Here is a 27,881-nt window from a genome sequence, read left to right as displayed (position 1 = left end):
GGAATGGTCACTAATACATTAAGTTTAAGGCAGTTCTGTAGTTCCCAGCACTCAGGGATATTCACAGGATCCAGTTTCAATCATATAACTCAGCTATCTGTATGGTGGAATCCATCTCACATAATTCTGGATATGCAAAAGCCAAATGCCTCATCTTTCCACACCACTGTAGTTTTTATCTGTGGAGGTCACCACCATCCACATCCAGCCACCATCCACAGATTCTGCAGAAATCAATCTTATTAAAATAATTCCTTGGCAGGTGCAGTATAACAATAAGAGGAATGAATGCTTGTTCACATTATCGCTTTGTTGCTAGGCATCTAAAGTAAACCTTAACAATTTGACTGGGATAAAAGTAGATTATTGCAAAGGCAATTTTACACTGGTTTGTAGGAACAAAAGGAAAAGATGAAAACTTTTCATGCTAAAAATAAGCAGAAGCATTAGGTAACTCAGCTTAACCAAAAAACTTTGCCCTTTATCTAACAGAAACCACCAAATCTTGTTCCTTCAGATTCTTGTCCCCTCAAAAGCTGGAATATTTGGGGAACTAGATCTCAGTGGAACTTCAAATCTCTTTTCATTGTGACAATTCAGATATTTTCAATGGGACTTTGAAATCTTTTGTTGAGCTGAGAGCTCAGCAAAACCACCACTGTTAGCAGATGACCTTTCGCAGCTATTCACTCTCTGTTTAGACGACTACCGTTTTAGTGGGTCTATAACATCGGTACTGTCATATTTCTTTTGCTTCAATTGTTACATCATGGCATATATACTCTCTCACCTTCTTTTTAACAGTTAGATATAATTATCATATTAATTCTAAGCAGCTTCTCTCCCTGCATTGCACCAATCTCATACTGCATCATCCCTTTTGTCATTCAGTCCCAAGGCATTCGTTATCTCAATTCTTCCTGTTCTCAGGAGAGATGAGAGATGTCTCATCTCAGCCTCTGTTCCTGGAACATGTTTGCATTGAAAAATCAGCTTTTGCTGACATGAGAAAGGGCAACTTCACATTTCTTCTGTCCACACCTCATTCACTTACACATGAAGACTCCTCATATCAAGATACATAGTAAAACTGGAATTACTTTCTACTTTTCTTGGTAGAACCACAGTTCATATTTACAGCAGCTAACAGTACTTGCTATGTGGAGAAGGGAAGAGAGAAGACAAAACTGTTCAGGAGCACTAAATAAAACAAGTGAACAGACAACATGTTTCTGTAAGATTTTTCTTTACTTTTTGTGATGTCTATTCAATTGTTGCCACTTGACCAACACACACACACTTAAGTAGATCATAATTCCTACTGGGGATGACAAAGTAGTATTGTTACTCTGGTGTGAAATCTCAGAATCAATCTTTTGTCTGTTGTCAAATAAAAGAATAGGCTACTTTCACCTTGTTCCCATCAGACAGAGACACTTTCCTTTGAGAAACCTGCTGCATAACTGGTCCCTTCCTTTCCTTCCCTTCCCAAGCTTGAAGGTTTTAAAATCTGCCAGCTGGGATCCTTGTCATCTGTGGTTACTTGTCTTCCCATGTAGGGTCAGCTACCATTCAAGAACTTTAAAAAGGCCATATATCCTATCATTAGAAGGATTTTCTTCCCTGCTCATCATTGCACTGTTGTAGCACTTTTCACTGAAATAAACCAGGAATTATTTAACAGTGATCTGCAATATGTTTTCAGTGACATTTATTATAACTCTTCTGCTGTAAAAGATCCTGTAACACATGGGTCATGAAGCAGAATCCCTGAACTTATCAGTTCCCTTCAGAATAGTTTGCTAGAATCCTTGCTTCTTTCCTGGGAATACGGAGAAAAGAATGAGTGATGTTTCTTTGGAAATGATAAGTAACCCCATAATGAACTTTCATTCTCTGACTCGTGAGTGCAAGTGGTATTAAATGCAGGCTGTTGTGAGGAAGATGAATGTAATAACAAACCATCTTTGGAGACTAGGCACCACGGACAAGCACTGGAACGCCTTGTGGTAAATACATCCCTTCTGAATGCATAATCACCCATGGGTTTATTCCTGGTCTGGATCATGTTGCCACAAGTCTGCAATTGTTTTCAAGAACTTATAAAACATATGAGCAAATTAAGTGAAGTCAGTAAATAATAATAATATATTTTACATTTGCAAAGCACTTTGATCCTAAAGCTCACAAGAAATCCAATTATTATCATATTTAGGCATGAAAAAAATGTCGATTAGCACCTAGTAGGATTTTCCAAAATTCCTAATATAGATACCAGCTTCCTTCTGAAAATGCCATTAGGAACATATATACCTGCCTCCTAAGACACCTAAATACTTTTTTAACAAACAATACAAGTACCCAGGTGCTCCACTACATGTAAGTTGTCTTTCAGATTTCAGTTTAATAGAAACCTTAAAACTCTGTTTTGCAAAGACCTGATTGAAATAGCAAACCAAAATCAAATGTAAGCTCTAAGTATTCTGTTTATCCATTTACTGAAGCTGCCTGTTAGAAATAAAAGACATCTAAAATCCCCCCTATGAGACTTTATCTGAATTATCATACTTTCTAACTTTTCTTTATAAAGGTAGAAAGAGATGCATTAAACATTCCCACAGAGCATTAGATCTTTCATCCACAAGCTTCAAAGGTCAGTGCTGCTCCTTGCCTACCCTAAGGAACAGCTCTTCATATTCGGCACCATATTTTTTATTGTCCTCGATAAACTTGTTCCTCTAGCTAGTATTGAAGTCCCTGTCAGCTTTCATAGAATCGTAGAATGATTAGGGTTGGAAAGGAGCGTAAGATCATCCAGTTCCAACCCCCTGATGTGATGAGCACGGACACGCCTCATACTATCTTTGAGCACCTAAGTGCCTTACCATGTTCTTTTCAACACTGCCATCCTTGGTAGTAGTGTCCTCTAAATTTAACACCATTTAGTGATTCACAGATCTCATGGGCTGTAGCCAGAGTGAACTCTGAACTGCTGCTACACTAAATTTCCCTTGGACTGCAGCCTGGATCCACCTCCAAGTTCTTGTAACTGAAGATGCCAACACACTTTTTAAAACTAACAGACCACTCTCCACTCTGTCAAACTTTCAGTGTTGGCAACTAATCATAGTTGCTTTCCTTACAGTATTCTTTACTGCTTCTTTACAGAAGTTCTTACCCTATTTTTTAATCCAGTGTTCTTTAGTTTCTATGACAGTGTCTTTTAAACTACTTTTTCTAATCATCCCTCTTGTCATCTGCAGCCTTTATACAAACTACCATCTTATTTCCTTTCCTGGAGAAATCAACCCATATGTGTGAATTCCAGACTAGCCACTGTGCTGAGAACTCTGAAGCTAAACAAAACATGCCTCAAATCAAGACTGTTTTTAAATAGAAAGGGACCGAGATTATTAAAGTGGATAAGGACGATGTGAAAAACCCTGTATTAAGCTGGCCTTTGTTATTTAGTATTTCCTAGGGACCCACGCTGCAAATAGCAAGGACTTGCTACTGAGTGCGGAAATGAGCCACGGCAAGTTTTTAATGTGCTTTGTTATTCCTTAATAGTCAAACTCATTAAACTATAAAAACGTAACGGTGGTCATAAAAATCTGACACTCCTCACTAAAGACAGGGCTGCTGGAAGCAGCCTCTGCTCCAGCATAACCCTGCTGAGCCCCTTTACTAGCTCTCTGACTCCCAGCTCTGGGACATGGTGGCACCGCAGCTGCTTTCAGCTGCTATGGGAGGAGCCTGACTCACCAAAAACACAAAGTAGAGGCTTAGAGCTTTGTTTGACTACAAACTTTTACTGCCTTTTGCAGCCCTTTCCAATTTTGGAACACTTTGCTTCATTGCTTCAAAAATGTTACTGAGCACAGCCATAGAGGTTAGACCTTGCTATAACCAGGAGTCTACTATGCAATCTTCGCCCATCTCACTTGGACTACTTAATTAGATCATGCATTAGATGCTGGAAACAAATGTCTAGAATATTTGTTCTAACCTATGCAGGTTGTGCTACATCACTTTAGCATCAGAGTGCGATCCCACGGTATACTAAGCAACAGAGATCAGATATGCCTTCTGTTTGGTTTTACAGTATTTCCTCAAGCAAAGAAGCATGAATGAAGAAATTTAATTATTTCTCTGGGTGTGCAAGTTTCTTATTTGTTTGGAGTTTATATATATAAAAAACAAGCCAACACATATGGTCTTTTATTTATGGAAACGAAAGTGCACTATGCCTTGGAAATGAATCTTGCATTTACACCAAAAGCTGGGTGGGATTTCTGTAGCCCCAAAATATGCAGAGAGTTCTTTCTACTGTTTCAAATATCCCTGAACAAACCTCCAACTCCTGAAACCCCTAGAAGGTGATATGCTGCCAAAGAACTGCAGCTGAATGCTCTATTGAACTGATTTGAACTAACCAGGCAAGTCAGACACCCACCTGATGGGAAGCTGTAAGGAAAGTGTCTGTAAGACTATCATTAACAATCACTGAAATTTAAAATAAGGTACTTGATTTACTTTGGAACCGCTAATAAATTTAACAGTTTTGAGATCCCTTTCTTTCATGCAAGCCATAAGCAACTGGTTCTGCACTTAAGAATCTTTCTAAAGAAGATGACAGATCAAGACAGATGAAGAACTGAAATCAGATTCATCCTTTTATTTGATCTTCACAGCTGCTGAGAACTTTCTTAAACAAAAAATGCTAATAACTGCAACAGAGTTATCTTAATCTGACAGAAGTTAATCTCACTGAAGGTCTACAATTTACAAAGCATTTAATGTGGCTCTGTTGGGCACAATCACACCACACATTTACTGCCTATGTTTGTGACTGCTGCTACCTTATTATAATAATAAATGCTGGAATAGGAATTCACTTTGCAGATTCACTTCTTTTCATACAGCTTTGCCAAGTTCACTACCCAGACTGGTACATATCACCCCATTGCTTTATAAACACAAGGCTAGATACGACTAATTTTTTCCATTTGCAAATGATACACAGAGTTGGTAAGAACACGAGAAGGTCATCCATTCAGTTCTCCTGCCCCACAGCAGGTTCAATTCCACCTAACGATTCATCACAGCTGTTTGTCTTTCATGTCCATAAAAAGCTCCAGCTCTAAGAGTACATCTCTCCTAGTGCTTCAGGGTCCTTCAGTAAAAAGGTTCTGTTAGCCTTCTCAATGACAGGAAATCTGGCAGATTTGACACAGCTATTTCATGCTGCTTCTGCAAACATTGTATTTATGAAATTGCACGGGCTTCTTTTGAATGTAATAAACTTTGGAATATGGGAACAAATAGAATATAAAACCAATGCTGAACATTATTAATGCATATAAATAGTTTCAACCTAGGTTCCCCTTCTAACAAGTAGGAATTTTAAACAAAGTAACTAGCTCCCTATACTTCTTATTTTCTGGCATTAGGGCTAAAAAATAAACACTAGTTTTATGCCTATATACATTAGGCATGTAGAGTTTATGCCTATCTGAGAATCAGTATGACAATTTATTGGATTCTAATAACAAGTTGATTACCCATATTTCTGCATTTTCCTGTCCTACTCATACCCAACAGGAATGTAGTACAGCTAGCCCAGGGAATTCATGTTAGCTTGCAGAAATTTACCGGTGCTGATGCATAGAGTGGAAATAGCTATTTGATGCAGAAATCACTAGCATTTGAAAAACCATAAATGTGCAATGCCATTAGGGATGCATAAAGGGATTGCCATGCCATTAGATCAGCAGCCCTTTTAATCCAATACTGACTAACCCAATGATTACTAATGGCAGATTTTTTAGTATCTGATTTTGCCTTTTATTCCTCTGGTGTATTGGTAATATAAAGAGTTATATTAGAAGAGCAGCTTTTCAGAGTAGAAATTTATTGAAGTCACATGCAGTTATACCTCTAAGTACTGAAAAGAAATAATCTAGTATTAACTTCATGATTCTTCTGCTTCAATATTTATCTATGAGCTTTTTTCATTGATTTGCTATAAAGCAATTTCAAGTGAGCCTTATGGAATTTCTGTTATTTCTTCTTTCTGTGGAAAAAATTCCTCTGCATAGACTTCAAAAGAAAGAGCTGGGAAAGTGTTCACATTGTGTCATTCATATGGATGATGAGTGGTTTTGAACACATAAAACTAATATGCCAAGAACAGTCTTTAATTTACTTACATTATGTACATCTATGATAAATGTGCGTGGAGGGCAATGAAATTTGCAACTGAACATGCATCAAAGATAAGATGCCACAAGATAACAAGAACTAGTATGATACCTCATTTAGAATCATGATTGTATTTTTTTCCACTTAAGTACTTCAAGCCATTCTTAATAGCTTAAGACTTCTATAATATTAATGAAAAGTTAGTGTGAGATTGAAGAACAAAGCATTTTATTTCAAAGCTTTATTTTTCAATTTACAGGGAATGAGAATTCTGGTGGAGTTTCAACTGATGATTTCTGTGGTTGCTTGTCTGGCATGATTCCTCTCTGAGCAAGCTGCGATCAATCATAGCAAGAATTTAACAACTGACAAGGCCAAATTCATCTTGGGTGCAACTCCAAAGTTAATGTAGTGACGTTACATTTTGGCCCACGACTTAGTATAAAAGAAAAACAGAAAACATCCCCTTAGTATTCTTTTACAAAAAGCAAAATACCCACATGAACTCAAATGACACAGCAGTGATCTGTGGAGTCAGTTTATACACAATGTGTGAGTTCTGTTTACTACTCTGGATTCTGTCTATGGAAATCAGAATAAAAACACCATTTTGAGCTCTGGTCACTTTCTGTGTTGAGTGTTTGGTTTTTAAAGCATATTGAATATAATATAGGATGACTCTTTCAAATAAGCTGAATGACTCTTTCAAATAAGCTGAATGGTAAAATCCTCAGGAAAGCTAGGTTCTTATGCCTATGCACCTACCCACTCGTGCACATTACCGCTAAAGGCTGGAGGACAAAACAGGATTTACTCAGAAAAAGGTGAGAGGTGTTGGTACCTCCTTTCAAAAATGCTGAATCTGAGAAAATGAGGAAGAGACATATAGATTGAGGACATATGGAAAAGATATATCTGGAGATATAAATTCTGCTGAATTGTTGAAATGCCTGAAGAGAAAGCTAAGTGCTTACACAGAGTAAGAAACAAGAGGATTAACGAATTCCAAAGCAAGACAGATAGAGGCAATAGCTCTCATTAGACCAACAAGTATGGCGGCAAAATTCAGAAAAACTTTCAGCCTTCCTATGCTAGCTATCTAATGCAAAATATTACATCTACCCTCAAATCTTGCCTTGACTCTGATTATCACGGCCATTTTATGATTACCACTGAGAACAAAGTTACAAATGGATCCTGTACTCCTAAAAGCATCCTGATCTACTAAAAACCCCAAACATAAACCAACCAACAAACAAACAAAAATACCAGTACAGAAGTATGGAATCATGGTCAAAATAACATGCAAATGCATTTAGTCATTTGCCTGGAACTACATATTTGCTGTAGAAGTTTTATTTTATTAAGAAAAACAAACAAAAAAAACCCAAACAAACAAAAACAAAAGCAAACAACAAACAGCAAAAAGCTTGGAAACCTTTTGTTGAAACCTCTCAATCTCTTTGCTTTCATCTATCCTGAGTAACTCCACATTCAGAACACCTGCTCAGGGGAAGAATGAATCTGAAAGCATGTATTTTGCAGTATTTGCAGGATCAAGGGAAGACTGTCAACATTTACCAGACAAGTAAAATAGTAAGACCACACACTCCCATTTCTATGGTGGTGAAACAAAGAGCACATGCTCTAGAAAGATGACAAATAGACCTAAGTAAGAAAATACTCCTGCATCTCATACAGACTAAGAGAAGCTTAGAGTTGTAATACAGATTTTGTGTCAAACACAGATGCTTGGTAAGTTTTTACAGAGAGGAAATGCCCTAACATATCTGCCATATTTACTATTCAATTTCTTTTTATTAGTATAAATTATCATCCTTTCCACTAATAGAACTACAGAACTTTAGGAACTAAAATCTTTACAGGAGATCATTTCATTCTTCACCCTACCTCAGAGTAGGATCAGCTCTGCTTAAATATCTGCAGCATCTTTCATCCCACAGTATTTAAAACACTCTGAACTGAAAACAACACCCAATTACATCTATGGAAGAGACATCACTGATCTGAGTCAGTCTTTACTACATTCATAGTTGCCTTTACTCATAACTGCATTGCTGCTCCTTCAGGAAACAGCATGAGAACCACTTATTCTTGCAGAGAAACCATACTACATTTCAAAGAAAAAAAAATCATCTGTATCCAAGTCTGTAGGAAACCAAAGCACAATTCATTTTATATTGAAATAAAAATAGCATAGAAGTCTTAAATATTAATGAAAATATAATTCTTGTTCTGAGTTCTCTGTCACTTGCAATTAAGAATGGGCTGCCCAGAGAAGTTGTCGCTCCCTGGAAGTGATCAAGGCCAGGTTGGATGGGGCTTTGCGTAAGCTGGTCTAGTGGAAGGTGTCCCTGCCCATGCAAGGGGCTTGGAACTAGATGATCTAACCCAAATCCTACTATGATCCTATGATTTTAAGAAAGCAACTGTCATAGCCTGGGGGAGAACTGTAAGAACCTAGCATACTTCACTGGGACAGGCTCTCCCACAAGCCCTATGCAGGAAGCCAGCTAAAGGTATCAAAAGGATTAGAAAGCTATGACTATGCAAGCTGGAAACACTGAGGCTACCTGGCAGATCTGCTCTTTGGGAAAATGCTGCAGGACCATAAGTGATCCCAACCGTCACCCCAAGACACGATAGCGTTCCATGCAAAACAGGAGGGCAATGGGTGCCTTGACTTAGGGGCACGCTTGCCACCTACTGGTCAGCAGCCGCTCATCACGCTTCTAAATCCCCAATATTTGTTTAATCTAGTCCACCATGTGCAGAAACCTTTCTGTACTATCAGCACAACACATCCTCCTCTCGTCTGCAGCATTACTCAGACCAAGAAAATCCTGGAGAGATCCCAACCCAATTTGCAAGATGATCTTTGAAAAACCAGCTGTGGTCATGGATGGTTCCCAGCTGCTGCTGCCTTTCCCCCACCCTCTTTCCACAGCCTTCAAATTCCACTTGTAAACAGAAATCAGAAGATGCATATTACAGCTGGCTACCTTAGCACTGACGCAGGATCCGTAATGCCATGCTGCAGTCTCACCAAGCCTATCTAACTCATCTCCATTCCTACTTGTTCTCTTGAAAAGCACTAGTGTTTACACTGGCAACTGTTGCTCTGTGGGTATCGATCTTGCCTGTTAAGTGCATCAGGCTGAGCTCTGAACTTGTATTGAACACCGACCTCAATAAGAGTCTTTGCTGCCTAGGAAACAAACTGAGCAAAAGGACAGGGAATTCAAATCCCTATAGGTTGCTGGCTGGAACAAGACTGGTGCCTAGGGCTGTTTGAAATACTTCTTTAAAAATGCTTTTGAACAGGAAATTGGATTTAAAACCCCTACCCCCTTTCCGCCTAAATCTGTCTACTTTTGCTTCAGCCACAACCTGAGTGGTTTGATTGCATTGTGCTCTCATTCTCCTGCATGGTTTGTGGCTTCTCTCTCCCATGGAAGAAGAGGGTATGTATCCCAGGAAGCACTATGGCCAGGCACATCCTCGTGAGGAGACATCTCTTAAACAATGAGAGGATATCTACAGTAGAGCGGAACAAATTATGCTAACTGGACTGAGTCTGTGCATCTTGGTTTTTAGTTTGTTACTTTCTGTAATTATGCATCATTGATAGTGTGGTAGGATGTGAATAGAGGCAAATCAAGATAGAAAAAAAACCAAAACTTTTGTCACTAAAGATGAAGGATGGGGTACCTGGCAGGGGGAAAGACTATTCTTGCAACAGACTGGAATGTGAGGGAGTTTGGATCCAGAATGGAAATCCAAGGCAAGAGCTTGCTCTTGAGCTGAGGGAATGGACTGGGACTGTGAGTGCTGCTTCTTAAGAGGCAAAGTTTTTCCTGCAAAAAACAAGCATTGCCTGACATGCCAAACTCTTAAGAGCCTTCCAGGGCCCTTGGATCAGCTCTGAGCACTCTGCTTGTCTAACACCTAAGTGCTGCTATGATTCTTTATTCTTTTTGGGGTATTAAGATAATTTCACTATGGTTCAGGAAAACTGAACAAAAAACAAAAGCCTTTTTACTAACCATATATTCTTGTCACACCATGTGATTTTGGATTGAATGTGAAAAGGGTTTTTAGAGTTCTGCCAACAGTTTCTATGAGAACCTGCAGTCCAATGCATTTAATTCAGTCCATTTCTAATTAATAAGTTATATACTTAAGGAATGGTCTTGTATGATCCTACCTAATTATGTAGCATGATGCATAGCTAGGTATTTTTGCGAGTGAAAAAACGACTGAGCTGTCCTACAGTAAGTAGTAACCAGAAATTTGGACTTAAGCCCAAATTCAATAATAATTTGTTTCATTAACTTCCCTGGAGTTGTAAATTTATTATCCCGGTTACTGACTTTATTATTAAAAATAAAATCAGGCAACACTTTTAAAATAGATAGCTCTAACCCTAAAGGGAGTTAGTAAGTAATTTTACAGTAGAACAAAAAGAATAGATACTAATCCTGGTGCCCTGGTGGCCCCTCTTATACGTTTCCTATGTATTTCCCACATTACATTCTACAACAAAATACAAACACAAGTCACAATAGTTCTTTTGTATAGATGTCTCTAATTCCATAAGTAAATGTTATCTGGGGTTGGGGTTGCGTTTTTTTTCATGTATAAGCTGTTACTTAAGGTGTCTAACTCTACTTATATCACAATAATTTTAGCAGGAAGCCTATATCTGCAGTTTAAAATCTTGACTGCATCGCTTTGACTGTAGGGGAGACTGTCTCCAAATCCTGGCTTGCAAAGGAAAAGAAAAAAAAAGAAAAAAAAAAAAAAAGAAAAAAAAAGACTCTACTTGGCAAGAGCTTTAATTAGCAGAAATTTCCACGCTAGGAATATTATTCTGCATGAGCAGAAATTGCATAGCTCTTGCCTCTAGATGCCTTAGAGATGCCATTGATTGGCCATATTCAGAACAGTGGAATTATGTGACCCAGTGCTAATTTGAATTCCTTTACCAAACACATTTTTATTTCATCATCTCAGCTGCATAAAAGAGTCAAAGTACCAGAGCTTTAAAGACTTTGAATTCCTGCTGTTCCGCAATAAAATAAGGCAAGAAATATTAGTCATCCCTGGTTGATTCTTTAATTCTTTCCAACAATGTCAAAGTATCAGTGTCCTACAGGTTTTAGTGCAGGTTAAAGACTGATACAAAGTGTATGCCTGAATAGGAGTTTGGAGTGAGTTAAGGAGAGAGAGAACATTTTAATGGGACATTGGTCCAAAATAGCCCAGCTTGTTCCTACCTCCTGCTGCCTCTTCCTCCTTTTCACAGGACCTTGATTGTATAGAAACAGTACAGACAAAAACCACAAACAACAAAAGGTTTGCTCACACCCCCAGTGGAGGTCATGAGCATGCTACCATGGAGAAAAAAAAAAAACAACCCCGCACCAAAAGATGGTTTGGCTTATTTATAGGCAAAGATTAATTAATAGGAGGTTTGATATTTTAGCAAAGTACATTTGGACAAATTTGTATTTGCAAATTGTTTGTTTCATACATTCAAGGGCAGAGAGCAATGTGGCCTGGTGCTAACTTTAAAAATGAATCAAACCTTTCTTTGCCGTGATTCAAAACTACAGTCTTGTGGTTCAGAGGCTTTCAATAGTATCTGCTCAGATTTGACACTCCAAGGTTAAAAAATGACAAAAGAGTTGTTTTATACACAGCAACAGTGGCTTTTTCCAACAATTTTTCACTTATTGCATTGTATACTCTCCAAGAAAAGTAACTGTCTTGGCTGCTGGAGGACAAGCTTTAAAAAAAGGAGGCAGAAGGAACAAATTCCCTTAAAATATACCACTCTCCTTATAAGTTGTCTTTAAAACTGCTATTCATTATAGCAGCATTTATACCCGCTGGGTGACTATAAACTATGATTCAGAACTACCTGTGTCACATGGTGAATAAGCGCAACATGCACCATTCACTTTTAAATCAACCCCCTCCGACCTAAGACATGTAAATCCTTCAGAAATTCACATCAGTTTTCTCCTCTTTCAGATCACGCATAGAAACAGCCCAATGACGAAAGTTTACCCCTGCACAGCCCCTTTAACCCCTACTATTAAAGTATCTGCTTGGAATTATCAGTGACCCTTGTTACACTCCTGCCTAGTTCACACCGAGTCCTCCAGAGTCTGGACGCACCGGGGACTTCTGTTTTCTCTGGGATCATTGAAACAAACACTATTTACAGCGTTGCCTTTCCAAGACAGCACTGTCAGCTCTGCCGATCGGAACAGAAAGACTCTTCCACTTCTTTCCGCACTTATGTGCACACCCTTTCCTTGTCATGATGTCCCGCCACTCACCTGCCCTTTCCCACCGCCTGATTGCCCGCTTGTTATCTATTTGTTTTTATATCTTAGAAGTAATTTTCAAGACACGCCCACTCCCCCCGCAACCCCTGCTGGCGCAGGCACCCAAGGTACCGTCCTGCCGTAGCGCTCTCTGCCACAGCGGCGACGGTGACATATGTCTCCAATCAGCGACTGTGCGCTGATTAATTTAGATGCTTTCCCCGCTACGCTTTAAAGAGCAGGGAAGCCCTACACTGGAGTAACGCAGCGTCCCTTCCTGCGAGTCTCCCCGCACCGGTACCCCCGGTCCGCACCTCCTCACCCCCGGGCCCGGGGATTGGCCCGGCGGAGGCGGCATCACCGGCAGGGAGGGGGGGGGAGCCGCCCTCACCCTCTCTCCTCCCTTTCTCCCTGTCCCCGCCGCCCCCTCGCCCCGGTGCGGCAGGGCCAACCGGGAGACCCAGACGCAGTCAGCGCCCGAGCCGCCGCCGCTCCGTGCCCGGCCGCCCCGCAGCATCCGCCCCGCCGATGGCCGGCCGCCTGACCTGCTGCCTCCTGCTGTGGGCCCTGGGCCATGTGGGCTGCCACTCGCCTGCGAGGGAGGGCGCCTGCAGCCAGCCCGCCTGCCCCGTCCCGCAGCCAGCCCCCCGGGACTCGCCCTCCCGCGGCAGTCACCCCCGCTGGGGCTCCTCGCCGCCCCTTGCGCTGGGCGGCATCGCTCAGGACATGGTAGCTGTCCACATGCTTAAGCTCTACGAGAAGTACAACCGGGAAGGGAGCCGGCCCGGCGATGGCAACACTGTGCGGAGCTTCAAAGCCAAACCGGGTAAGACGGGCCGGGCGCAGGGGGGAGGGGGGGGGCACAGCTGGAACCCTCGCTCCTCTTTCGCGTTACAGTGACGGGTTTGCGCCGCGGTTGTCACTGACTGCACGGGGTATCACGCTGGGGAGATCCTTGCTAACTACTCGGACCTGATATCCGCTCTCTACTCTGCGGGCTGCTTCCCACCTCCCCGCCTCCGTTTCCTTTCCCAAGAGAATCTGCAAGAAGTTATGTCCCTTCAGAAAGCTGCGCGGTTGCTGTGGATGCAGACCATCGGCAAAAGAAGGGCTGTTCCCAGCGCAGATCTCATGGGTCGCAAGACCTCTTCAGAAGTACTTGGAGCACACACGTAGCCGCGAGTGCTCCAGCGGCAGGTCCGCTCCTCCCGCAGGCTCGCCGGCTCTGTCGGAAGAGTGCCGCCTGCGGGGCTGCCCAGAACTACCCAGGTCTCTGCGTCCGAGGCACTGCCCAGACCTGGAAAGACGCATGTCTGATCTCCCTTTTCCCAGCTTTGCTTAACTTGATGAAGGTGGAGGAGCACACACGCACTGTCAAAACTTCACTTTCCTTATCCCAGCCTTCTTTCAAAGTAATAAAGAGGTTTGCGTGGTTATCCTGTGCTAAGGAAACCCAGACTGTCTTTTCTGGAAAACCTCTTCTTTGGTTAACTCTTACAGAATACATTTGACAACTTCGCTCTTTAAAGAAGAATTATATCAGTTTCTAGAATATAATTTTTGTTACACTGCCAGAAATATGTATTTTGTAATAGGCATATCTGATAGCTGCATTCAAAATTTGCTTTTGTGAGTTTCAGTCTAGTTTGCCTGCATTTGTTTCATACATAGAATACAATGCAACATTGTGGTCGATGCTACTATACCATTGCAAAATAAATCATATTCTCTAGAGCACCCCCAACTTAATTTCTACCCTATGTTAAATGTAACATTAAAAATAATCATATTCAGGGAGGGGGAGATCCCATTGAAGGGTAAGTGGCAAATGAAAATGTTTAGAAAACAACAACTGCAGATATTTGGTAGAGAAATATATAGTCATGCTCTAGCTCATTAGCTAGCAGCTGCTAAGAGGGGTTGGGAAGGAACTTCCATTGTGGGTGGTTATTGCATGACCTCCTGCTACCACTCTTACTTCTCTGTGAACTGAGCTGCTGATACTGGCTGCTACCCAAGTAAGGCCCTGGACCACGAGAGTGATTTGGGAAGAATGCAAGAACTGCACTATATTCATTCTTAATTTTTCAGTTGATCTGCGGAACAAGTTACTTGCATCGAAGTGGTTTAAATTCTGGTTTAAAACACTACAATAGACTGTACTGATCAATTACAAACCAATTATTATTTTGCTCATCTGTCAGATCATGAAACCAAGCCAGAGATGCCTGGAAGTAACTTGTCTTTCCACATAATGGAAATAAAGCACACCCATGTTCAAAGCCCTAGTGTCCCATCTGTGCATTTTATCTACTGGATCCCACCCCTTCCCAGTGACAAGGCATGAAAGCAGAAGCTCCTCTGCAATGTTCCTTTGTTATAACAATAAATTGTATTTCTTTGCAATTCATCAACCTAGTGCTGAACAGTCTGAAATGAACTATAGAATGACAAGAGAGGGAGGGGAGATGAGCTGTATCTGGCAGAGTGTCTTAATTTATCTCCCCAAGAAGTTCTGGTGCCTTCTTCTGAAAGAACAAATTGTCATGTTTTATCTAACAAGACGTGTGGAGGGTCTGTTCTTTATAAAATACATGAGAATTCTAATACCACTAAGATAAGCAGAACAGACTACACCTACAATAGTTTCCTTTTCATTATTCTAAGCAATAGACTTAATTCTTTTTCTCTTTTTTTAGACATGTATCTTTCAGAAAATCTGTAACCTTCTATTCCTACCCCACAGCTTGAAGGTCTCTGTTAGGGGACACTCAAGCATCAGTGTTAGTTACAGTTGTCAACAGGAGGGCTCCAGAGGCACAAAACGTCAGCCCAGACTTAGTTTGCTCCTTTGTCTTATGCATTATTGAGGTCTCCTCAACTAAAAAGTTATATTGCCGTCCTATATATGCCTTGCAGTGTGTAGATGGTATTGACTGGGTTACTGAATATGTGATACTTCTCCATATTCTGTGTGAGGCACCTGCTATATATATGCATGTGCTATTTGCACATTCCAGATACAACTTCTTCATGTTTCTTTAGCAGTATTTATCGCTTCAGAAAGGGTGCTTCACAAACATCTGATCACCTTCTCTCAGCTCACCTCTATGTGTGTTTGCAAGAGTTTATTATGGCTCTGACAAAGAACTGAGAGACAGTCTGTGAAATCATTTCTCAACTTCTTTTTTTCTGTAGGTGCTTTCCAGTTTCCAGGGAAATTTGTAGCTTTAGAAAACAGCACGAATTGGCTGAAGGTAGCTACACAGTCAAGTCGTAAGTGCTTTGTGACCAAAGGTGAAATATGAAGGTAGTGGAAAGTGTCCCTTCCTGAGGCAGGGGGTTTGAAACTAAATGATTTTTAAGATCCCTTCCAACCCTAACCAGTCTATGATTCCATGATTGTCCTACCTCACTTAGGTTGCTGCGACTGGAGGGTGTTTGTGTTCATGGCAGTAATCTGCTGCCTAGGCCATGAAAATTCCCCATAAATGGACTTTTGCAGCTCAGGCTCATTTCCCCAACCAAAGCCTTTGCTTCATTTAGCACAGAGGATGGTTACATACCCTGTGCTAAATGAAGCAAAGGCTTTGGTGAATAGCAAAAAATAGCAGATATTTAATTAAGTCTGTATCATAATGCATATGTGCAAGAAAACCAAATCAAGATTACCCAGGAAACTGCAATTCTGGCCTCTAGAGCCTTACTTTAACATCATTTCATAGCTTAATACACATTAAATTAGGTTCTCTGCATATAGCTTTCTCACAAATGTGTTACCATGAATACCACGTAAATCTGTTTTGCCAATCTTGGCTTACTGCAATGCAACATTCTCCTATGTGGATCACATACTAAAGGCTAATATTTTCTTTCCTTGGCCACTTGCCTTGTTTTTTTCCTCTACCAGTCTCTTGTGTGTATGCTCCACACATCTTGCCTGTATTCCTAACTTGAAGCTGTCTACAGTGATCAGTGATTTTACTGATACAATCAGTAAAATATTAACTTTAATGTACACAGCCAGCACAGTTCAACTCAGAGTAGATCTGGAAAATGTAACAATGCTTGGTTGACAGGTTGGTAAAAGCCTGAGACATCTGATGCAATATGATAAATATGACTATGCTCCACCCCAAATTTGATTCCCATTTACTGAACAGCCTGCACTTCCAGGCTTCTGGCTTTTCAGTAGCTGCAGATTCAGATTCTTGTCCTATTCTACAAATAATTTTGACTTTTGAAAGGGTTTGTTCACTCCAGAATGCAGAATTAATTTAGAAGAATTAAAATGCACTTTCTCTGAGCTATCACTGCAAGTTTACATTCTGATCTGAAACTCTGGGAAACTGGCATTTGAAATGCCTTTAGCCCAGCAATGCATATGCTTCATAGTCATAACTATGCAACTGATGGTGGTAGGAGCATTCCACTACTAAAAGGAAGTATTAAAAAATTAAACTGTACCCAGCTCAGGTGGGGAGAGGCAGTGGGTGGACTTCTGTTTTAGAAAAATATGACTTCTGAGATGAGCAAACTTTAATAACAATGTGCTGTTGTACAGGAATTACACCAATTCTTCTCTTCCTTGGTCTGAAAAGTAGGCTAGCAGCTTTGTGAAGTTTCTGTGCTTCAAAGACTTAAAAAGAACCTAAACTTCTAAGTTTTTTCATAGTATGAGCATCTGTACATAAAACTAGTGTTGATTAGAAGTTTACTGATAGGAATCCTGTCCTGAACTGACAGAAACAAATAGTTTCTCATCACAGAATGCTTTTTCACTTTACTGCGTCAGGAAAAAAATGCACATGGTGTAGACAGAAACTGCATACTTGAATGTGTGTACTTTCAGACTATGTGGGCCTGGGATTAGTGAGCATCCTAACCTGCTGTGATTTAGTTCAAATGATGGTTCTGTGCAGCATGAACTGGAAGATAGCAAGTACCAATTTAGTGAGACATAGCAGTATTAATTTCTGCCTTTTAAATGAAGCTGTGTTTAAAAGGAAGAACATTCTGACAGGTGGAAGTTAATAGTACTGCCTTTCTGTTCTTGTCAGAATTTCTGTGGCTTATCATGCCCAGTGCACTGAAAAACAAACCTAAGTGTTTCTGTGAAGACTGTCTGCTGTGTTTGTTGGTTTTGTCCCTTTTTTCCTCCCTGCTGCCAGAGAATTTCCAGGTATATCAGAAAGAGGTGCCAGAGGGTTTGCCCTTTTGGGTTAACTAAAGATGCAAACTTACCTACTGTAGTCCTTTGATGCACTCAAAGTACCAGTCTGAGCTTGGAAGAACAGGAATCACTTCTTGGTTCTGCCACCACTTTTCTGTATATTCTTAAGCTAGTTTAAGGAAAAAAAAATAAAGAATGAAAGGCAGCTTTTCACCATGATAGACTGTGGAGGCATGATCTTTTGATCCTGGGATTACATGTTAACAGATGTTATCTCTTAGGTTTCTACTGTTTAAATAAACGTGGTGTAAACAGTTATTAGTGTAAAATTGCTCATCTTCCTTGAGAGGAGGGTAGAGATGTAACCTGAGCAGAACTTGTTCAACTAGTTAAAGAAGTTATGCCAAATGGAGTTTGAATTTTAAGCATCACCTCCTATTCAACAATAGTTGCCAAGCAGATCAAAACACAAGTCTTAGGAACCAAGTAAGTTTCACAGTGCTTGAAAACAAAGCTCCTTCATGACACGTTCTGAAAATGAGGATTGCTCCTAAGAGTAATGGCCTTCAAAATGTGTTGCACTGCTTACTTCCAGCCTCCTTGTGAAACGTCTCTTGTGCACTATTTACAGATGATGAACTTCATATTACCACACAGCAAGCACCCAGAGATCTTTCAGGAATCCTTGCAGTCATCTTTAGATGGGATCATCTTGACTATTAACTGTAGAACTTGTTTTCAACTAGTGTACTGAGGAGGGTACCATTCTGAGCTCTGCCACTGACAAATCTGAAAGCTTCTCTGAGTTGGCTTTGTTATAAAAGAAATAGAAGCATTGACTTTGTTATAAAAGAAATAGAAGCAAGGATTGCTTTTGCTGCCTCTGAATGAGAGGCAGTCTGAAACTGGAAATCTCTGGGAAGAGTTTTATCCCTAATGTAAACAAAAGGTGCCCAGTGTGTTGGACAGTCCAGATGTTATTTTAATATTGCTATTAAATATTTTTAGGGTTTTTTCCTCCACTTATTCACCATGGTTTTAAGCTGAAGTGACAAGCTCACTATATGAACTGATTTGAAGTGGGTAAGTGAAAAACAAAATTTGTTAATTCACTTATAAGCAATAAAAGTTTCACTATGTTTTTTGGTCTCAGGTGTTTATCCATGTTTTCCTTGATTTTTTGTAGAATTCTTGGCCCAGAAGCCCTCGTACTGCTTCAATCTGTCATCCATGCAGGATTCAGAGATGATCCTCGCTGCCACCTTTCACTTCTACGCTGACAAGCGCCCTCGACACCAGGAAGTGTTTTGTAAGCGATCCAAGAACTCATCCTGCCGCCTCCTTCACCTGCCTTCGATCCTGCGGCTCAACCTCATCTTCCAAAGCGTTCACCAGAATTCTGCCTATGGACTAGTGAAAGGGAACATCACCATGTTTCTTCAAAGGCGAGGGGCTTGGCATGCAAAGGACATTTCACACATCATAAAAGAATCAAAACGGGCTGGAGAGCTCATACTCTGCGCTGAGCTTGATTCTGGAGAGAAATACAAGGACTTCCCTGAACAGGTCGCCAGTCATTTACCTTATATACTAGTTTATGCCAATGATCTTGCAATCTCTGAACCTAACAGTGTGGCAGTCACCCTACAGCGTTATGATCCATCCCCTTCCAACGATGGGGACCCAAATTTATCCCCTAATGCTTCTACTGATACTCGAGTGAGGAGGGATACATACCTCTCTAGCTCTATTCAGAACAATGAGTTGCCAGAAGTAGATTATAACACCAATAAATATAACAAACATGACATATGGGAGAATGCTTACAAATCCTTGAAGCCAAAAACTTCACGCAAAGATCGAAGGAGAAAAGGGCAAGAAAATACAGAAACACTTACAAAATCTCAGGTGCTAAATTTTGATGAGAAAACAATGAAGAAAGCAAGGCGAAAACAATGGAATGAGCCAAGGATTTGTTCAAGAAGATACATGAAAGTTGACTTTGCTGACATTGGCTGGAATGAATGGATCATATCTCCCAAATCATTTGATGCCTACTACTGTGCAGGGGCATGTGAATTTCCAATGCCCAAGGTAGTATGCTTTTTTGTTTCTGTAGGCTTATAAACAGTAGACCTACTGTACTGCTTACCCAACTACTCCTTTAGTTAGATTTTCCTTTAGATTTTATCTCTTTTACTGTATTTTTTCTGTTGCCTTGTTGAGCCTAAATAATTTAAACAATATCGTTTTCATTGATGTATTTATGAGTGCAAAAAGATCCCAAGTTATCTTTAAAAGTAATCTGAAGAGTAAGAAAAATATCTCAGGTTTATCTTATGATTCCTCATCTTATATCTTGAAACCATAAGATGAAGATTTATGCAGCTTATTACAATATGGTTACACACAGTAAACCATCAAACTACTCTGTTGTGGTAGCATAAGTATACAGTATTAAATGCTAATAATAAACAAAGTACTCTGTCAGAGTGTTTCTGAATTCCCCTGGTAATACCTCAGGAGAAAAATGTGGAGTAGTGATACTGAGGTATTTTTAAGAAACTGCTTGTCACTTTGAAAATAATAATACTGGTTAAGCTGATAGTGTCTCAGAATTCTCTGGTGTTTCTTTATTTTACTAAATTCTCAAGACAATCCTGCTGGAACAAAAACATTGATTTATTTTATGTGGCAGGAAATGCCACATAGCTGTCTGTAACACTCTAAAATTAGCATACTGGATTCCTCCAATAGAAGCAGTGTGAAATTTGTTAATAGAGGCAAACATGAACTCCTGCTCCAATGGAATTTCAGTTTGGCCCGCTCCCACTCACTTGCTCTATGGCATGAAGTAGAAATCCTGGCAATCCTATGTAGCACAAGAATTATTGGCATTTGATAGTGCTTTCAAGTACTGGGGGAGGGGAGGATTTAAAGTACTGCATAACCTGCATGTTTAGAAACTGTAAATATTTTGCAGTTCTACTTACAAGTGGCCTCATTGTTTATTTTACTAACATTTTTGAATGCCATCACTCAGAACATAAATAATGTATAGTGTTTTACAGGGGAGATTTTCAGAGCTTTGAGACTGGAATCTACCCTACTTTATATACAGGGAGACTGACGTATATTCGTGTTGAAATAGGTAGTATGATTTCGGAAAGAGTAGATATGCAGGCTAGTTTAAGCCCAGGAACAGTGGAAATCCAGACATCACTGTAAGGGTATACAAATCTGACCACATGTTCTTGTGTAGCTGGCCAATGCTGAACCATGTACACATAAATTGATACATGGTCTGGTAAAAATTAAAGCATGCACAGGCTCACGTACAACTTCACTTTTTTGTTATAATATAAAGAGATCATGCAACACAATCACCATTTAACTTATCCAAAACAAAATACAGCCTGGGAATATGGGTCCTCTTCCACAGAACCACAGTCAAATGCACCATTCACATATACCAAAGCAAAACAAGCCCCAAAACCTACACTTAATACATCTGGCTTCCTTTAAGCAAAGCAGCATGACACAAAAAGTGAAAGAAGCAAAAGAGAGTGGACCCATTTCGAGCTGAAATAGTTAAATGAACTTGATGTCTTATCTAGAAATAGTATACTTGCTATAGAATAAAGATTCCCTTGTAAAAAAAAGTTTCATTTTGATACTTGTTTTCTAGATAAATGAATATGGGTGCACTAGCATCCGGGTGCCAAAAAAACCACCCAAAACACCCCACCCTAAAACAAACAAAACCAACCAGAAATTTAAAACCAAATCACAGATACATAGATTGGGGGATTTTTGGTTTGACACACTCTTTGACTGGGTTTGATTTGGAAGAGGTCTACTTTTTGTTAGCTTTATATTTTTAAGTGGAGATTTAAACAAAAAAAAAAAGAAGAGACAGATTCATAATTGCAACCTTTAAAATGACTGTTTTCAAATGAACAGAAATAACTAGGACATCAGCATGATTCGAACTCTAGGTCAGAGCATAAGAATTGCTAAGTACTACAGAGGGCAAAATAGCTTTTGTTCTTGCATATAATCCCTAAGCGAGGAAAGCATACATATGATATTGGCACTCCTAAATCAAAGGCTTTGATTTAGGATCCTAATCCAAAGATTAAGGCTATTCAGTTGGTCTGCATGGTCAACCTGTGATGGACAACAGGTTTCCAAGGTACTCTTAGAACTGTGGAGATAGAAATATACCTGGTATATTTACATATATTTATATATACCTGGTATAATTATTTCTTTAAAGTATCAGTACATTACTCTGCATATCTACTTTAATAACCACAATTCTTGATCTAGATACAAAACAGCTCTGGTACAAATCTTGTCATAGCAAGTTCACCTACTTTACTGCTGAAGCTCTTACTCCCTGAACTGTGAGAGAGAAGACTGGTTTATACAGTTAATCATGACTGGTTGCACTGCTGCATTTGCCAAAGCAAGTGCTAGTCTTTCCTGTGGCAGACGTAGATGGGAACATATCCATTCTCTGGTCTACAGTAACTAGAATTCTCTTGATTTCAGTCTTGTAACTGTATCAGTTCATGAGTTTCATTTTAAGAGTTGAATTCAAACCTGAAAACAAAACTCTCCTGAAGCTAAGAAGTACTGCTGATTAAGATAGTGGGGGGAAGAGGGTGTTGAGGGGCAAATTCATGATAAAACAGACTTTAAAAGGTGTGTAAGCCAAGCAGAAGGGGAGGGTCTAAAGTATTTCAAACCTGCTGTCCAATTGCTTTTTGGCCTCATCACCATCATTCAACTTTCTCAGGCCCAAACTGTTCCTGAGTTGGAATTGTCCTAGAGGTGAAGCAAGAGCAGAACCTGGCCTGCTGTACATAACTTAGCAGCCAGCATTTAAAGCAGTAGCATTTCCCCAGTGCCACTGCTACTGGGCATTCAACTCATTATTTCAAGCTTTCCATGTTAGCACATCAGTACGAACGATAAATGTGAAGCCTAGTCCACAATCACTGAACAGTCCTGCCAGGTTTCCAGAATGGATGGAAAATTCAGAGCATGGCTGGCTGTGGGACTGGTGTGCTGTCTAGGTCTGCTGGTTCTGCTGTGGATGCAGGGCTCAGGCAGCCATATTCTGCATGGAGTAATAGTCCATAGTAAGTATTTTTCTCTGTAAGAATTTTTGCGCATAGCATATACACCTGCTGTTGTCTTGGTAGACAGCTGTTCACGCTAGACTGCTCACATCTATTTGTTCCTTGTAGATATTAAAGATTGCATAGCTGGAGACTATCCTAGTAGGATCCTGTAAGTCAGTAACTGGCACTACAGGCAATGATGGCTATCTGCTCTATGGGGTCAACAAATTCTGTTTCAGTAGCACTGAAGTAGTAGGATCTGTGAAAGAATATGAAATAATAAAGGTGCTAGGAATACTTCAGGAGGTTATTCATAAAGGGTAAAGTAAGAACTGAATTCTAGAAACTCTAGTTCTTTGAATTTCTAAACTGCAGTTGCTTAAACACAAGAAAGCTACATCTGTCTCTCTCTTGCTGTCCAGATTTTCTGACATGGCCAATGTGGGTAGAAGCTTATTTCTACTTCACAAAAGCAGCTGGGAGACTAATTCACCGCTGCTTGTCTGCAGACAGCTTTGAAATCTAAAGATGAAGGCAGCATGAGAGAGCAAGCTGTTGCTAATTATGCCAACATATGCTAATTACAGAAAGGCACTTTCCAGGAGTGGTCACTTGTTGGGACTTAGTTATAAGGATGCTGTCTCGAAGCCCTGAAGTATCAAGGATAGATTTCACAGTTCTTCCTTGTAATGGCTCATTACAATGAGCCATTACAAGCAATGAGGTTGCTTTAGTCAAGGAAAATCTAAAACCTTTAACGTTTCGATCTGATATGTTACACTTAAAGCAAACGTATCAAAACTGAATTATCATAAAATAGCTCCTTTGTTACATCCATGGGCTACATAACTTTTCATGTTGAAATGAAAAATCACATTTTGCATATACTCAATTATTATTTGAAAAATAGAGAAGATATGGGAGACATTAATTATTCTCACTTGAAGCATCTGCTTCTACGTGGAGGTGTGCAAAGTCCCTACTTGTTTTCCCACAGACGTCATTTTCCACCCAATATTCAGCTATAATGATAATGATGAAAGATTTCATGTACCACATATACCAGATCTGTGCAGAAAACTTGTGAAACTGTAGCAAAAAGCCTGATAGTACTAAATTTTCCTACTCTTACTGTTCTCATTTGCTGGGACTGTATTCAAACATGACAGCTGAACAGGAGCTACTGAAGCTTCAGCCTCAGTGATGGGTTGCATGCCATACCATCACCTCATATAACTGGAGCATATACATTCCATGTTATGCTGAGAAAGTGGCAAAGGAAGGCTGTCGCTCTGTCACCAGTAAACCTCCACTTGACTCTATGTCCCTCAAGCAACAGAAGTGGTGAAAACTGTTTAGTACTCTTCTGTTCTTCAGACTACAAGGGTCAAGAATAGCTTGTGAATAAAAGCAAAAAAAAAAATTAAAATTTATTTTTAACTACTAAACAGTATATGGTTTAGTATATAAAATTGTTATATAAAATTGTGGCTCAGTAGCCTGAAAAATATGTAGATGTAAAGCTGTCATGAAAACTCACTTCAGACATTTCCTACCTTCCCAGCCTTTTGTTTTCTTCTCCACTTTGAGGATAGCTAGGGGGAGTGGGGAAGCCTAGTCAGGAAGGCAGAGGGAAGCAAAGACTATGGGGACGAAGTACTTATTTGTCATGGGGTTATGATGAAAAAGGCCCTGTCAGGTTGTTCAACTATTTAGACTAACTCCTCCCTGTGGACACTACTTCTGGCGCACTCTTTAAAAGAGAGTAATTACTCCAGGAAAAAGTAACTAATTCCAGGTTAGTGTACATGAGAAGAAATACTGGAACACAGGGATGGTTATTTTGGAAATACTTACAGTAGCCAATTTTCCAAGTCTGACAAGAGGTTAAGAAAACAAAAGATAACATCTTATGACTGAGAAGCATTCCCACCTTAGTCCTTTGCTGCTGCGTGCCTGCCTCCAGCATCCTGTAGGTGCAGTCAGGGACATTCTCGCTTCAGGCTGCTGAGGCTAGCTGTGCCACCAGTGCCCTCCTCTGGTATTTGTGGAAGGCAGCATAAGGGACACAAAAAATCTCTTGAATACACCCTGCACAAGAAAGCTGGAAGTGTGAGACTGACTTTGTTTCGTGGCCCTGTGACTCAGTCACATATATTCACTTTTCTTGAGAAAAAAAACAGCATAATTGGTGTGATATTCCAAGTCCACCTCTGAAAGTGACTGTTAATAAATGAAATAAATGTTAACTATTTCTTTCTCTGTTCCAGATTCTCCGGCCATCAAATCATGCTACAATCCAGAGCATCGTAAAAGCAGTAGGAATCATTCCTGGCATCCCAGAACCCTGCTGTGTCCCTGACAAAATGAGCTCACTCAGTGTCCTGTTCTTAGATGAGAACAAAAATGTTGTTTTGAAGGTGTATCCCAATATGTCGGTTGAAACTTGTGCCTGCCGATAAGTTCATACAAACACATCTTTAAGAAGACCTGCGCATCCTGCCTGACTAGATTGGGAACTTTGTAAACAGGAAAAGAATCCATTGTGCTGTTGAATGAATGCAAGCCTACAGTTCTCTACACAGAGCATGTAGAGATACTAAAATGATCCACACACTCACCTGGAAGGATATGTTTTACTGTCATCATTTTTCTTTCATATTCATCTTCCAGGTACTCAGTACTTTCACAAATATTTTCCTAACCGACCTAGCCAAGAAATCTGGAGTTTAAGTGTAAAGTTTTCCATAATCAAAGGACTAAAATACATTTTATATGCTTTTTTTTTTTTTTTTGGCTATTTTATCTTTTCAGTTAACCACAAAGATGGGACATGAACTTGCAAAGTCAGGCTTCTTTTAGACTATCACTTTTGTACACAAATCAAAACCTTTTGCCTAAAACACTCATACTTTTAATTTGCATATTTATACTGAAAATGCTGTAATAAAGGGCTTAAAATGTATAGTTTCTTCAGGATTCAAGTATAGTGCACTGCATAAGCTTTCCTATAAACAGTATGTTAATATAGCCATTTTTGGTTACCCTTCCCTAATATATAATTTGTTCTACGAAAGACATGTGATATCCCACACTTTCGGTTTGTTGGATCATTTTGGGTTGTTAAACATATTCCCTAAGTAACACATACTATATAGTTATATGTTGAAATACTAAAAATAAAATAACCAAGATCTATATTTTTGTAAATTATACTTTATATCCTCTAGATTGTTACATGCTTTTAACAAAAGCTAATAAATTAAAGGTACAGTAGTATCTAAAAATAGTTGAATTTTCTTTCTCTAAATGCACTCTGTTATGTTCTCTTAATTAGATGGAAACATGTAAATACATGTTAAGCTCATCATAATGCACTTCAATAGATTAAAGACAGAAGGGAATACTATGATAATTTAAAATGACCTCCTGCACAGAATAGATCAAAGAACCTTGCTCAGTAGTTTCTGCACCATGCATTATGGAACTTCTGTTTGGAGCTTGGGAATATCTTTCAAAAACATGCATACATTTGGCTTTAAAGATTTCATGTGATAGAATATATCTACTGGACTACAAGTAGTTGTTCCAAAAGTTAGTGCTCTTTGTTCATATGCAGTGGCTTAATCCCGAATTTGCTGAGCTTCAGCTTTAGTTCACTAGATCTTACTGTAACCTATTTTATTAGATCCCTTTTATCTATTATCCAGAACACTTTCACTGTGTATTTTTAGTATATAGAGCAGAGTCAAATTACATTTTGGCTAGGATTTTAAATAGATACTTTGATTTCTTATTCTAAGCCTCAAAACAATTTCTCACAGCTCTTTTCTGAACTCTTTCCAGAACTTTCATTAACCTTCCTTTCAAACAATGAACATCAAAATGGGACACAATATTTGGCAGTGGTTCTGTTAGAAGTCTTTACAGAAATAAAGCCTCTGCATCCCTCTAACTCCTGTACAATCCTGTGTTGATAGATTTATGGTAGCCCTTTTAACTGCAGCAGTCCTTTAAGAGCTGACGTTCCATTACTGCACCTGACAATCCTATTTCTCAGTGTCCCTGCATGCCAGGACGCGCTTGCCACATACTGTGTTTTCACCCAGCTGCTGTACAGTAGCACAGGCAGACCAGGAGCAGAAGAAACTTCTGAAGTCTGTGAGGTAGCAGAGTGTAAGATATAGAGTGTTTCCTTCTCAAGAGACAGCCTAACCTTCTGCAATTCTTATCCCATTAAGAGCTGTATTTTCTTAGGGAAGGATACTACACACACTAACTTCTGATGACTACCTAAATGGAAAGCTGCTATGCTGCTAAGATGTTAGGTGACTTCTGCCACCAGTATTCCATACCCAGGTGGTACAGACTCCCAAGACAACAGAGGTGTGTAAATGTGGTACTGCCTGCTAAGTTACATAAAAGCAAGATTTAGTGTGTATGGGAGTCTCTGCAAGGTTACACTCACAGCAGTTCTTGCTAGTTCCTCCTAAACAGCTGAAGTAGATATTTTTAAGGCACCTTGTAGTGACTGCCAGTTATGACTGACAAAAGATCATGGATCCAGCTAGGCATTTCTTCTTCTCCCAGAGTACTACAGTGATGTACACTGAAACTACTGGGAAAACATTTGTAAACTGTTGCTGTTCGAAATCTTCCTTAAAAATGTAGGATCTTGTATTTTTATAAATCATGAGAAAATCAACTACAGCTGACAAAGTAATGCTAAGGCATAAAGAAATATTCAAAAGTTCTGAGAAATCTATCATTTATCCCTACAAACAGCATAAAACTTTGCAAAATACCTTGTCATTGTCATTCCTGTTCTCTATGAAAATCTACTCTTTTCTGTCGGTCTAGCCTTGCTCCCATTTAGCACCAACTCTGACCAGCATGACATATTAGCCTATTGTGTTTATGTTCTTATCTATTGCATTTTGTTTTCCTTAAGGAATCTTTTCTACATCTTCAACTAGTCTTTGGGTACAAACTTTCTTTCTCAGGTGTACTGAT

The 27,881-nt window shown here is 39.7% G+C and overlaps 1 protein-coding gene across 1 annotated transcript; it reads left to right on the top strand.

The window, feature by feature from the left end:
• The first annotated feature begins 12,719 nt into the window (after positions 1 to 12,719).
• On the top strand, positions 12,720 to 26,155 carry GDF10 (growth differentiation factor 10). The gene is made up of 3 exons (XM_061358781.1): positions 12,720 to 13,389; positions 18,923 to 19,830; positions 25,139 to 26,155. Exons 1-3 carry the CDS (start codon positions 13,092 to 13,094, stop codon positions 25,328 to 25,330), a joined length of 1,398 nt encoding a protein of 465 aa, XP_061214765.1. The 5' UTR covers positions 12,720 to 13,091; the 3' UTR covers positions 25,331 to 26,155.
• Positions 26,156 to 27,881: the final 1,726 nt, after the last annotated feature.

Source organism: Neopsephotus bourkii, unplaced genomic scaffold (assembly GCF_033783945.1).
Source record: "Neopsephotus bourkii isolate Nb327-2 ecotype Australia unplaced genomic scaffold, CSIRO-AGI_Nbou_v1 NB_951, whole genome shotgun sequence".
NCBI lineage: Eukaryota > Metazoa > Chordata > Aves > Psittaciformes > Psittacidae > Neopsephotus > Neopsephotus bourkii.
This window is presented reverse-complemented; position numbering and strand designations above follow the sequence as displayed.

What these genes read in the sequence shown, in the direction of transcription:
- GDF10 (XM_061358781.1), top strand. Translation starts at nt 13,092, where the DNA reads ATGGCCGGCCGCCTGACCTGCTGCCTCCTGCTGTGGGCCCTGGGCCAT. An exon ending in GAGCTTCAAAGCCAAACCGG is followed by an intron (nt 13,390 to 18,922) that starts GTAAGACGGGCC and finishes GATTTTTTGTAG; the next exon opens with AATTCTTGGCCCAGAAGCCC. An exon ending in GTGAATTTCCAATGCCCAAG is followed by an intron (nt 19,831 to 25,138) that starts GTAGTATGCTTT and finishes TCTCTGTTCCAG; the next exon opens with ATTCTCCGGCCATCAAATCA.